The 14,288-nt window shown below is 34.7% G+C and overlaps 1 protein-coding gene across 1 annotated transcript in view; it reads left to right on the plus strand.

Annotated features, from left to right (window-relative positions):
• LOC123537444 (uncharacterized) overlaps positions 1-14,288 on the plus strand; it is a 38,303-nt gene that overhangs the window by 10,503 nt on the left and 13,512 nt on the right. The window contains exon 2 of the mRNA XM_045321160.2: positions 13,869-14,063. Within this exon, the coding sequence (XP_045177095.1) occupies positions 13,884-14,063 (180 nt within the window). The 5' untranslated portion in view covers positions 13,869-13,883. The remainder of the gene's footprint in view (positions 1-13,868; positions 14,064-14,288) is intronic.

Here is a 14,288-nt window from a genome sequence, read left to right on the forward strand (position 1 = left end):
ATGATTAAAATGCTTTTCAAAAAAGCTCGATATTGATCCAAATTGAACAAACAAAAGCATATACATTAGACATGATTCTCTTCGACAAAATAAACTTGCTTAGATCGTCAAAAAGATATTGTCGTTATAGTTCACTTTAAGGTTCACAAGATGGTTGACAACCTCCCCTGAAGTGAATTTTCACTTTGGAGTTTTATATTTCAGAGGGCTGCTTTGCAGAATATGTATACCAACTTGTTCAGAAAAAAAAGGAAAGACTTTTGATGTATGAAATAAACCATGAACAGTAGAAGTGTATATGGAAGAATACAATGTATATAGAGGTCATGTTCTGCCATATACACTTCTACTGTACATGGTTTATTTCATACAGAAAATCAAACTTCTATTTGCAAAAATATTTTGCCTTCTTATAGTTTAAATTATTGTGTGTCTCACATTCATCTCCAGTTATTCCCAGTGGTGAAAATGTTATAAAACATGAACAATTTAATTAACCTTTAGCCTGCTGGCGGCAAGTGATTCTGCCTTTGCGACCAGAGCAGACCAAGATCGGATGTGCAGGCAGATCATGCTCTGCACTGTTCGCCATTCAGTCAGTAAATTTCCAGTGAACACCCCTTCGCATAATAAATGGTATTGCCCAAATTGAATGAAGGACCAGTCCATTTTAGAAATTTTAAGCAGGCTAAGGGTTAATTTCAAAATTTTCAAACTGAAAGTGAAAATAAGACAGTAAATGAGATACAAGTTCAACATTTTTGGCATATCACAGGTTGTTGAACAAACAATTACAACAGACTTCTTTCTGCCTAGAAAACTTGTTGTACATAGTTTTGTTTTTGACAATTTGTTGAATCTATTCTAAAGAGCAATTCAAACTGACTTGAGAGGGGTGTAACTAAACACCTAACAAGAACATTTAACCTAAACCCCAGTTTGTGGTGACAGATTATAGCCCTCTTTATGGTCTTGAACTTTTTGCAGTATGTATGACTACATTTCTGTCATTAAATTGTTAATGTGTATTAGATTTCAAGGATTTATGCATAAATAACCAATATAGAAATAAACTTTGATTTCATTTCTGCTTATTAAAACTAGCATACTAATGGAGAATATTTTAGTTGAATATGTAATACTATGTGAATACAATTTGCATCATACATTTTGTTCAAATTGGATTATCTAAATATAGCAATGTTTGTGCTCTAATTTTTCAACGATCTTATTCATGACCTTGCAAAAATCTGTCAGTTGATAACTTGTATAACAGTGATTTTTAAATCACGGTAGAAGTGGCTACATGCATATTGTCTTGTTATATGTATACATGTATGACCTAAAGTGCACAATGTTATCTTTCACCTTAATCTGGCAAGTTTTACCTATTTTTGACAGTAGGGTAAAGCTATTGAATGCTACTGCCAAATGCTGAATGTGAAATATTTAATTTATACCAAATGCTAAATGTCAAATATTGACTGTCAAGTAGTAAGGAGAGAACCTTTGGAGCAAAAATACACAAAAACTCTTAATTCATTTATGAACTAATCCGATGAATCTACATTTAACTAAAATAGCAGTGCCATAGCAACTGCAGATAGTTGTTTTTTCAAGTTTGTTCTAAATATTCTACTCCATGATTCAAAAGGGTCAGCAGTGCTAGAAATAGAATGGCTACTGTTCTGCATGAATATATACCGGTATCTTCAGTTCATTCTTAGCTCAGTAGATCTTGGGGCTCTGAAGTGGGACCTTCAAGTTCCGGACAAGGAGACTGTTTTCTACGATAATTTTACAGAAGACAGTTTGCATGGTTTCATTCATTCCCCACATCTTCTTTATGTGGAGAAGTTGTCAGTTACTTGCAGAGAACAGGTCATTTACTGGACCAGGTACAAAATACAAGAGGACTTGCTAGATTAACTGACCACCATTTTATAACTGAAATACTGTTGTATAACTGTTTGGTTGTTTACTGACTGCTATTGAATATAACGGAAATACTGTTGAAAACTGCTATTGAATATAACGGAAATACTGTTGAAAAACTGTTTGGTTGTTAACTGGCTGCTATTGAATATAACTGAAATACTGTTGTAAAACTGTTTGATTGTTAACTGGCTACTGTTGAATATAACGAAAATACTGTTGAAAAACTGTTTGGTTGTTAACTGGCTACTATTGAATATAACTGAAATACTGTTGTAAAACTGTTTGATTGTTAACTGGCTACTGTTGAATATAACGAAAATACTGTTGAAAAACTGTTTGGTTGTTAACTGGCTACTATTGAATATAACTGAAATACTGTTGTAAAACTGTTTGGTTGTTTAACTACTATAAAATGTAAATGAAATACTGTTGAACCTAAATTGATAAAACAAAAATTTGTTGAACGAAATAGTTTTCTACACTTCTGCACAATTTAGCAACATCCGTACACAAACTCCTTATTTAACAGCTTTGAAATATGAAATTATTGGTATCCATAAAAATCTTATTCATGACAGATTGGATCATTAAAGTTAAAGTGGATAATTAAAAGGACATTTATCCTTCCCGCTGAACTGTTACTATGCAATACTTGTATGTCACATTATGAAATGTAGACAGTTTTTCACATCAAAAGCATTTGCATGCATTGATTGCAATAAAAATGCATTTTTATTATGCATGAAACTGTTGGATGAAAAATTGTCAACGCCTACATTTAAAGATAGCCTTGAAGCTACTGCAGTGCAGGTAATCAAAATTTCTCATACATACATACCAGGGTATGAACATAATACCTGTTAACTGAAACTTAAATTTACAGTTTTTGCCAAGTAACACTATAAATTGAAATCATCTGTTTTTTTTGTTTTTGCTTTTTTAAATCTTGCACAGAATTTGGTCCTTGAAGGTTTTCCAAGTGTGTAGGAGTTATTATATTAATGAATCATTATATGCATTAGTAATAGGTAAGAGTGTTATTTTAAAGGTACTACCTTAAGTACATTTTCTGGTCTGCAGATTTAAGCAGTACTTTGCTTGTAAAGCTTATATTCTGACGAGTTATATTTGGGAAATAGATTTTGGTTTGCATGCTTTGTTGGCAAATAAAACATGGTTTTTGTGTTCAGATGTGTCCTACTTAATTACGAAGGCCGAAGGGACAAAAAAAGTGTTTTATTTGCCAACAAATCATGCAACACTAAAATTTATTTCCATTCTAACACGTTCGAATTACACCGGGAAGGGATACTAATCTGGAATCCTTTCTTAAGCGTAAATGGACGGAGTAAACCGGAATAGCCAAAAGTAGATAATTTTGCGAAACGTGTTTAAATCGACAAGACAATACATGGTAAAATCCTACTTTATTTGTATAAAAGAAAATCTTAAAAGTGTTAGAATTAGATATACATACATACCAGTTTAGATCCGGTTGGATGTAAATAAACATAAGATCAGGTTGCGAGAATGAATATTTGCCATATATAGATGAGGCAGTAATTATTAAATGAGCCACGCCATGGGAAAACCAACATAGTGGCTTTGCGACCAGCATGGATCCAGACCAGCCTGCGCATCCGCGCAGTCTGGTCAGGATCCATGCTGTTCGCTAACAGTTTCTCCAATTCCAATAGGCTTTAAAAGCGAATAGCATGGAGCCTGACCAGACTGTGCGGATGCGCAGGCTGGTCTGGATCCATGCTGGTCGCATACCCACTATCTTGGTTTTCTCATGGCACGGCTCAAATGCAGGTGTAGAGTATAAAAATATGTGGAAATCAGTGTATCAAAAAAAAATTACCAAGATAATTTTATCTGTGTTTGTATCGTTCTAACCACTCTTAAGATATTTTTAAAAAATCCCTTTGCCTGCCCCTTTTTCCTCAAACTTCTGATGAGAAAATTATGAACATGCACCAGTCTGTACATGTAACCATATACAGTCAATTAACAGTTGAGTGATAATCATTATAAACAACCTTGTCATTATTAGGTAGATTATGTTTAGCTGTGCTTTTAACAGTGACACGGGCTACCTGGTACAGGCTAAATTAAAGATTGAAATTAGTTTTTAATTACTATGACTCTTTTAACCAGTAATGGCATGGATTACAATTAATGTGGTATTGTATGACACACACAAAGTAATAAAAGAATGTTATGACATGTATGAAGTTTAGTGACATGTATCATGTCAAAGTAAATTGAAGAGCTTGATCTTACACAAAAATTGATTTTAAAATGTTATTAAAAATGTTCACCTGCCTTTTTTTAGCTTGACTATTTGAAGAATAAGGAGAGCTATTGCACTTGCTTGGGCGTCTGCGTTAGTTAAAGCTCTTCATGAAGTCCAGTATCTTCTTCATTATTTAAGGAATGCCCTTGAAACATGCTGTACGTACTCATAAAAACAATGTTCATTACTGACACAAGTAGTGTAACTTCCAAAGATTATACCCATTTTTGTCGAGCCCGCTTGCGGAAGCGAAGACATAGTTGTCCAAATGGCTGTTCGGTGTATGTGCCTGCGTGCATGCATCTGCGTTTGTGCGGACCATAACTTTGACATGCATGAAGCAATCTTCTTTATATTTGGCATGAATGTTAACCTCAGTGAGACGGAATGTCTTGCACAAATCCCAGGTTCCTATCTCTAAGGTCAAGGTCACACTTACAGGTCAAAGGTCAAATTCAAAATGACTTTGTCCGGAGTATTTCTTCTTCATGCATGGAGGGATTTTGATGTAACTTGGCACAATTTTCACCATCATGAGACGGAGTGTCATGCGCAAGAACCAGGTCCCTAAGTCTAAGGTCAAGGTCACACTTAGAGGTCAAAAGTCAGATACAAGAATGACTTTGTCTGGAGCATTTCTTTTTGATGCATAGAGGGATTTTGATGTAACTTGGCACAATTGTTCATCATCATGAGACGGAATGTCATGCGCAAGATCCTAGAATTACTTCCCTTTGTTGTTACTATAAATAGCTTATATTCGTAACTTTTTTATTACTGGTCGTAGGGAAAAATCAAGACCACTTTTCTGTAGTACAGCATGCATGTTACATCCAATTTTCAGGTGTTTTTTTACCTATCTCTACTGGTGAGGATTTTTGTGAGGACTTAGAATTTTTTTTTTTTTTTTTTTTTTTTTTTTAAGATTTACGTCCCTTGATTGTTACTTTAAATAACTTATATTGTAACTTTTTGCAATCACCCAGTCTTTGACAGCTAGTGGGCTTGACATGTTGCCTGTGGGCATCTAGTTTACTAAGTTTTTGAAAGAGTACAATAATGTGATTTTAACAATTTGAGGTACTATAATAAAACTTCACACTCATCTTTCAAGTAATAAGTTAATAACACAAGGCTATGTCATCAAATCCCATAACTCTTACATGAATTTCAACAAATTTATTCAACCTCAGTGAGACGGAATGTCATGCGCAAATCCCAGGTTCCTATCTCAAAGGTCAAGGTCACACTTACAGGTCAAAGGTCAAATTCAAGAATGACTTTGTCCGGAGCATTTCTTCTTCATGCATGGAGGGATTTTGATGTAACTTGGCACAATTGTTCACCATCATGAGACGGAGTGTCATGCGCAAGAACCAGGTCCCTAAATCTAAGGTCAAGGTCACACTTAGAGGTCAAAAGTCAGATACAAGAATGACTTTGTCTGGAGCATTTCTTTTTGATGCATAGAGGGATTTTGATGTAACTTGGCACAATTGTTCATCATCATGAGACGGAATGTCATGCGCAAGATCCTAGAATTACTTCCCTTTGTTGTTACTATAAATAGCTTATATTTGTAACTTTTTTATTACTGGTCGTAGGGAAAAATCAAGACCACTTTTCTGTAGTACACCATGCATGTTACATCCAATTTTCAGATGTTTTTTTTACCTATCTCTACTGGTGAGGATTTTTGTGTGGACTTAGAATTTTTTTATTTTTATTCTTAAGATTTACGTACCTTTGTTGTTACTTTAAATAACTTATATTGTAACTTTTTGCAATCACCCAGTCCTTTTGACAGCTAGCTAATAAAACTTCACACTCATCTTTCAGGTAATAAGTTAATAACACAAGGCTATGTCGTCAAATCTCATAACTCTTACATGAATTTTAACAAACTTATTCCCCTTCTTGTACTAAGAAACCCCTTCTTGGATTAAGAAAATCTAGGTTGAAGTTCTGCTTACAGAAAGGTCTCTCCAAGGTCAATGCAGATACCTTACACAGTTTAGGCATAGGAAATAGAGATCAATATAATTCCCCTTTACTAATCCTACCAGGTGTTCTGTATTATAAAAGTGCTTCTGCTGTGACATTTTGATACAAGCAAAACTGTATTATCTGCACTATCATTTACTTAATGGTACTTCATTTTATTATTGGCTTGTTAAAAGTTAACTTTTTACCATATGTAAGTTGACAAAATCATAGGAACCATGTTTTGAGGGGTAAATCAAACACAAATGAAGAATTCCTAAATGTTTTTGTTGTGCAAAAAAGTATGATATTGTGTCTAAAACAGTTTTCATTTTCCACTCTATTGTGTAATTGCAAGGGAAGTAAACTAATAGATATCTCTGCTTATAAGTACTAGCCCAAGGCAAGAGTTGTCATTCTTTGTGGATCACAACTTTAAATTAAAAATTAAAAATTCTGTTATTGATATTAACAAAACTATCATAAATTTCACATCTGTGGAATCATTTTTGGTTATTTTAAGGACTTGGAAATCAATTTCTAGACTTTATTTAATGTATTACTATCATTGAAAATTTTAGGGTCTATCTCTACACAGTTTATAAAACGTGGTGAAAGGTGCATGCCCTATTACTCTGAATTGTATTTTGGCAAAGATATGCCCCTTTTTGGACGTCGAAAATGCAGGGTAAAGTCTTGCGCAGAAGTAATAACAATATCCGAAACAAATGCAGTTACTTGGTTGAAACCTTACACAGATGTTGGTGCAATTGGACAAGTTCACATAATCAAGTCCGATCATTGTTACCTGAAATTGGACAATATGCCTATTTTTAGATAGAAAATCCATTTTACTGACAAGCCTTTGAATAGTCGAGCATGTTATCATGAGACGACTCTTGTTTATACCTAAACTAAGAATCCAGTGAGAAAATTTCTCAGTTTTCATACCGGTGGTAAGTATCCAAAACTTAAGATTAATTCTAAGGCTCAAATTCCATGTTTATATGATTTATTGTTTGTTAATTCTTGAGTTTAATTAGTGAACTGTTCATATTACTGATGCAACAAGCTTGGGTTGTACAGAACCAAGTTCTTCTATCCAAAAGGGGTAGCTGTTGCTGTCCTGTAAAAAAATCTAGACTAATTGATAATACAAGATAAATATTTTGCAATGCAGAGTTCAATGGCAGTTTGCTTGTAATAAACTTGGAAATTTTATCAAGTTTAAAGGAAAAATGTTAAATTAATGCTGATTCAACACTAGTGGAAACTTTTTGAGTCTTGCCAATGTTCCTTGGCTGACCCTCTACCTAGATGGTTCAAATTATTCCAATGTCAAAAACATAGCCACAAATGGCCATGGTCATCATAAGTCAATGGCCCAGTGTTAAAATCATATCATAGAAATTTTCCTTTGGTTACTCTCTACCAATAGTGTTCAAGCCATCTTGATTGGTGTTAAAACTGGGACTATTCCCTATATGACTTTTTGGAAAACTTTGTAATCTGCTGGCTTACATTCAATGTAGTTTGGCAGAAATATTTCTCAGATGAGTCCTTAACCAAAACTGTTTTTTGGTGAACTGTGAAACTTGAGTTGAGGTATCCAGGATCATCATAGCCTGGTTATTTAATGTATCTAGATTAGTTAGACAAAGCTGATACCTGATCTGTTGTTTATTTAATTTCCCTGTCTACATTTCTGAGCAGTTTCGCATGCAAACTTTTATCTCTCTTTTAAAGTTTACAATGGCTAGATCAGTCTTTCACTGTGTATCAGTTTTAAGATATATTTTAACCGCATAAATGTAACACAAAATGATAAACAAAGACAACTGGTACCACTAAAGCAGTGCATATTTGCATATTAATTACTGTTTTTGTGGTTAGAAATGATCATTAATGCAAGTCTTCCTGGAAAAGAGACTGTTTTTTTAAATCTTACGTTGAACTAAATATAAATTTTGGCATTAAGACTTATGTAAGTGTTATTTTCGTTATTTAAAGATTTATTATAGTTTTAGGTTTGATAGGGTTTTATATCATGACTTACAATCTCACCACAATATATTCATGATATCTTGGTTAGTACTGCATTGGGTACTGTGATCTATTTCAGATCTAAGTCTTAAAAACGTTTCAGTTTTTAATATTGTCAACTTACTTAAGCAGCAAAAGAAATGTTTTCAATGTTTGATAGAAACATTTACATAACACAGCAAATTATTTTTCATTTTTCTACAACTTAATAGCATTAGTTTTAATATTGAAATAACATTAGAAATCACAAACACTGTAGTTGAGCTGGATACTATACAATTACTGACTTATGTTGAGGTCAGTATGTGTTTTTAAGGACCTGCAAAAAATTATATTGACCGAGGACGCAGTCCGAGAAAAAGTGATATCACAAAGAGTCATTATCACTTTTCCAGGTCAATATCACTTTTTGCGGACCTGCGCGTGCACTCATTTCGACCAATCAAATGACTGCATTTGAGAAGGGTATATAATATTTACAGTTATATCTGAAGTTGCAAGTGCACATGATTTAGGTTATTACATATACCCTGATCAATAAACACCTACAAAACAGATTTAGATGTAAGTAAATGAGCCGTGCCATGAGAAAACCAACATAGTGGGTTTGCGACCAGCATGGATCCAGACCAGCCTGCGCATCCGCGCAGTCTGGTCAGGCTCCATGCTGTTCGCTTTTAAAGCCTATTGGAATTGGAGAAACTGTTAGCGAACAGCATGGCTCCTGACCAGACTGCGCGGATGCGCAGGCTGGTCTGGATCCATGCTGGTCGCATACCCACTATGTTGGTTTTCCCATGGCACGGCTCACATGCATTCTTAAGGTTTAACCAGCGATGATATAAGTGCTGTAAACCGAAAAATGATCGCGATGGCATCTTTAAAACTTTTTCTATTGATAACCTTATGACTGTTAATGCTTGCATCTAGAAAGTGATATTATATCATTATTTTACACCTAGATACAAGGTATATGGTAGCCGTATTAGAGTTGTGCAAGTCCACCTGTCCTTTTGTCCATAATTTGTGTCTGTGCAGTAACTGCTAAACTACTGGGTAGAGTTTGGTAAAATTAGCAACAATTATATACCTTGTCGAGAGGATTTGCAGAGTGCACAATCAAAATCTTTAGGTCCAAGGTGAAGGTCAAGTTTGGAGGGCAAAAGTCAAATATCTTAACTTCATGTCCACGTCATATCTTCTAAACTGCTTGGAAGATTTTCATAAAACTAGCTGTTAACTTCATACAGACAATGTGCAGACTGCATGACCCCAGTCACTAAGTCCTTAGTCAAGGTCACACTTAGAGGTGAAATATCAAATAGCTTAATTTTGTTTTCCCCTCCATATCTTCTAAATCAGCGAGAAGATTTCCACAGAACTAGTATTTTCCACAGTGAGATGATGCAGAGCATATACCTCAGTTCATTAAGTCCAAGGTCAATGCCACACTTGGAGGTTAAAGTTCAAACTGCTTAACTTCCTGTCTGCTCCATGTCTTCCAACAGCTTGGAAGATTTTTCATAAAACAGGCATCAGTTGTTAACCTCGTCAAGGTGACATGCAGAGTGCACAACCCAGGTCATCAGGTTCAAGGTCAAGGTCACAGTTAAAGGTCAGATGTCATGAACACAACATTTTACCTTCCCTATATCAAAGGCACATCTGGCCATTAATCACCTTTAGTGACAGCTCTATTATTTAGCTGGAGATTAATTGTTGCATTTGTAAATGTATGGTACTGTCCTGGCAAATATCCTAGTCTGGCTACTGACTAGATAATCTTTTTGATTTTCTGGCTCTGATTATCTAGTGTTTTGAGAAGAAAAGGGACATAATTATACAAAATATTTGAATAGCTCAGGATTTATCTCCTTTGAACAAATCACAGAGTCTGAACACAGACTAGTAAATATCCCTTAAAAACCTTAAAATCATTTCAAGCAAGAGAAGTCTCAGTGCTGTTGTATTTATATACACTTTAGTCTTTTTTGCTTTCACCTCCTGTAGTGTACTCTTTATAATATATTATTATGATATTTTTCTTAATGCTTCAAAGCCCTTGTGGAAATTTCCATAGAACACACATTGTTCGGTTTATTGACAATAACAAGCAGTTAGAAAGATTAACATATTTTTTGAAAATGCTAACTGTATAATAGTCATAATATACCTCTTAATCTCAGATGACCTTGGTTATAAAGGTAATAGAAATGTCACATGAAATCAGTCCGAGAGGTTAAATTTCATTGTAATACAAATGTAGTGGGTTCTGTTTATGTATGGTAAGTAAAATCTACACAGTGTTTTATTATTAAAAAGATAGTGTGCATAATTATTGTGTCAAAATATTGATGTTTTAAATCAGTACGCATGTCTTGATCAATATGAGACAATTTATTCCGGTCTGTTCTGGTATTCCTTTTTTATATGATCCATGCGGCTGAATAGCTACAAACCTCTTGACTGACTGCTGAGGATTCAAACACCAAAAGGGTTGTAGAACATACTCAAAAAACAAACAAAAAGTTCAAGTTACCTAATATGATTTTATCCAAAAAAAAAAGGTTGACTCTAATAAGGGCTTGGGAGGGATTTTGTTAGGTGTCTGGTATGGGATAGGGTTTGGGGTTGAAATATTTTGTGTGGTTTTGGGTTAAGGTTTTTCAACTTTGTTATTAGGGGAAGAATCCAAGCACTCTTTGGGTCACACTTTGCCAGTTGGGCTATAAGACTGTCTTGAATCTCTGCATTTGGTTTAACCTTTAGCCTGCTAAATTTCTAAAATAGATTGGCCTATAATTAAATTTGGGCAATACCATTTATAACTGGAAAGGGTGCTCACTAAAAATTTACTGACTGAATTGCGAACAGCGCAGACTGATCTTGGTCAACACTGATCGCAAAGGCAGAATCGCCTGCCACCAGCAGACTAAAGGTTAAAGTGCTAGTTAGTGATAATGTTAAGATAATGTAAAAAGAGAAGACTGTCTATTTAATATAATAAAAATGTACTGACTGAATTGCGAACAGCGCAGACTGATCTTGGTCAGCACTGATCGCAAAGGCAGACTCGCCTGCCACCAGCAGAGTAAAGGTTAAAGTGCTAGTTAGAGATAATGTTAAGATAATGTAAAAAGAGAAGACTGTCTATTTAATATAATAATCAGTGCAAAACTCTGACACATACAGTCATAATTGATCAATTATTTGGCAACTTTTTTATCTCAGTGACCTTGGTGTTGTATAACAATGAAAAGGTTTCAAAAATTAGGCCATGTAACAAATACCTGAAAGTCAGAACTTAGACTAGTATTAAGGAATTTCATGAATCATTTAAAGTTGCAACTTCGTAAAAAACTAATTAGACATGTCAGTACTTTAGTGCTTGTGTCTCACATTGTCTGTATGAAATTAAATTTTGAGTACCTGAAGTTAATGATATATGATAGTTTTTGCACTTGAACAATTTTTGCCTGAGACTACTGGTCAGAATAATACCAAACTTGGTCTGTAGTACTGTGGCATGGTCCTCCCAAATTTCTATTCAAATGGTTCCAGCTGACTTTATTAAAAGACATCAAAGCTAGAAAAATCCTTTAAATTACTTATTCTATGAAACTTGATGTGTATCCTCAACAAAATTGGTCTGCAGTATCCTTGGATGAGCCATTTTGAATTCTGTCAAGTGGATCTGCTTTACTATTAAGCAGAGCACAGCTACAAACAGAATAACCTTGGCATGATCCTCTCATGAACCACTGGTCGGATATTCACCAAACTTCATCAAAACTGTGTCACTGCATAGACCTGTCTCGAGTTTATTCAGATGGTTCCTTTTGGCTACATTTATGTATATAGCAGCCACCAGAGCTATAACATTGAAAACCTTAAAATAACTTTTTCTTTTGAAACACTGGATCATTATATTGGTAGATATATACATGTATAGAATTACATTGCGCAAAAGTGATTTAAGGCTTTACCATCCAAGAGCACAGTCCATGAAAATGAAGCAGACCATTATTTTCTATTATTTGTTGTCTGGTTACTGTTATAACTTGAAGTGAACCAAGAGTTGTTAATCATCAATATTTAAACTACTACATTGTCATTAAATAAGTATTGTATTTCATTGCTCCCTATATAGCATATGCATTATCTATTTTATGTACATTTAACTGCAGTATTTATTCAAAGCAGGAAATTATTTGATGCAAAACTTTTATATGTCAGCTGGAATTGTCATATTAAATGCCCTCACAAATGAATGAAAACATGTTTATAATATATTATCAAAAATGGCAAATTTCAGCTGAAAGAATATAAATAGTAATGATGAGGAAGTTAAGCTTAATAAAAAGATATTGTTTTTTTTCTGATATAGTAGGCATGACTAATTGGTTTAATTATATACTTTTTATTCCTTTATAGGCATAGTCACACTGTTCACAATGACCTGGTTTTGATTTCAGTGTGCAACAAATATAGTTCAAACCATCTCGAGTAAAGATAGTCAATGCAGTTAGTAATACTGTTTTTTCTTGTTGACATATGAAATAATGGGTTATTTTACATAATTACTTGTGTAAGAGCGTCGGATTTGTTAAGGTGGATGGACTAATACATTCCAGTGGATTTGACAGATGATGAATAGTGTGCTTTTGCTTTTTATACGCCCGAAGGGACTTACTATATGTTATGACACCAGTGTCCGTCTGTTCGTCCATTAGCAATTTTGTGTCTGCTCTGTAACTCTTGAACCCCTTGAAGGATTTCGAAGAAACTTGACACAAATGTTCACCACATCAAGACGACATGCAGAGCACATGTTTCGGATAGCTCGCTTCAAGATCAGGGTCACACTTAGGGGTCAAAATCATATGACTTTGTTTCGTGTCTGCTCTGTAACTTTTGAACCCCTTGAACGATTTCAAAAAAACTTGACACAAATGTTCACCACATGGAGACGACATGCAGAGCGCATGTTTCAGATCGCTTCAAGGTCAAGGTCACGCTTAAGGGTCAAAGTTCATATGACTTTGTTTCGTGTCCGCTCTGAAACTCTTGAACCCCTTGAAGGATTTTGAAGAAACTTGACACAAATTTTTACCACATCGAGGCGACATGCAGAGGGCATGTTTCGGATGGCTTGCTTCAAGGTCAAGGTCACACTTAAGGGTCAAATGTCATACCTTCGGGCGTATATTGCTCTGCATTGTGTTGCTCTTGTTCTTGTATAAACCAGTGTAAAAATGTGAAGGAATTATAGTTTTAAAACCCGTATTTATTCTTTAGACATTTAAGCTACCTTTTGCAAGCATGAGCTGTTTCAAGAACCTCATTATATCTTATCGATACATGAACAAAGTACCATAGTTTGGATTTTTTAGAAATAGTCGGTCATCATTTCAAAAAGAATGTTCAATTACAGCTAAAACTCATTCTACAGTGTTATTTTAGTTGATCTGCTATGGGTATGATATGGAATGAATCTTAATTCCTTCTACTTTTAAGAGAATCTTGGTGTAAAAGAATCACTTTGAATGTTTATACTAACATCAATATTTTAATTAAAACTATAAAGCTGTGATATTTTTTTCAGATGCCTTAGTCCAGAATGGCGAACTGGATGAGTGAAAGATGGCCAATGAGTTTGCTTCCTGCAGCAGTACGTTGGCAACTTGCTGACTCTCTAGATGTTACAACAGCAACAGGCCTTGGTTACCTAACATTCGCTGCTGAACTCCGCATTAGAGGCTGTGTAATATACACTGCACAAAAGATAGAAGTTATAAGGGTAAGTGTGGAGTTAAAATTTTGCTTTAAAGATATTTATCCCCAACCTTCCCCTTCAAAGAAGAGGAGGAATATGGTGTTCTCATGTCGGTTTACCAGTAGATAGTTTGGTTTATGATTAAGAACTGGTAAAAACTTTGGCCTAGAGTGGTCAAACTATGGTCAGAGGAGGACCCTTAAAGTAACTAGAAGACTGAAGGGGGTGTTGGATCAACAGCGCTTGAAA

Source organism: Mercenaria mercenaria, chromosome 17, assembly GCF_021730395.1.
Source record: "Mercenaria mercenaria strain notata chromosome 17, MADL_Memer_1, whole genome shotgun sequence".
Classification (NCBI taxonomy): domain Eukaryota; kingdom Metazoa; phylum Mollusca; class Bivalvia; order Venerida; family Veneridae; genus Mercenaria; species Mercenaria mercenaria.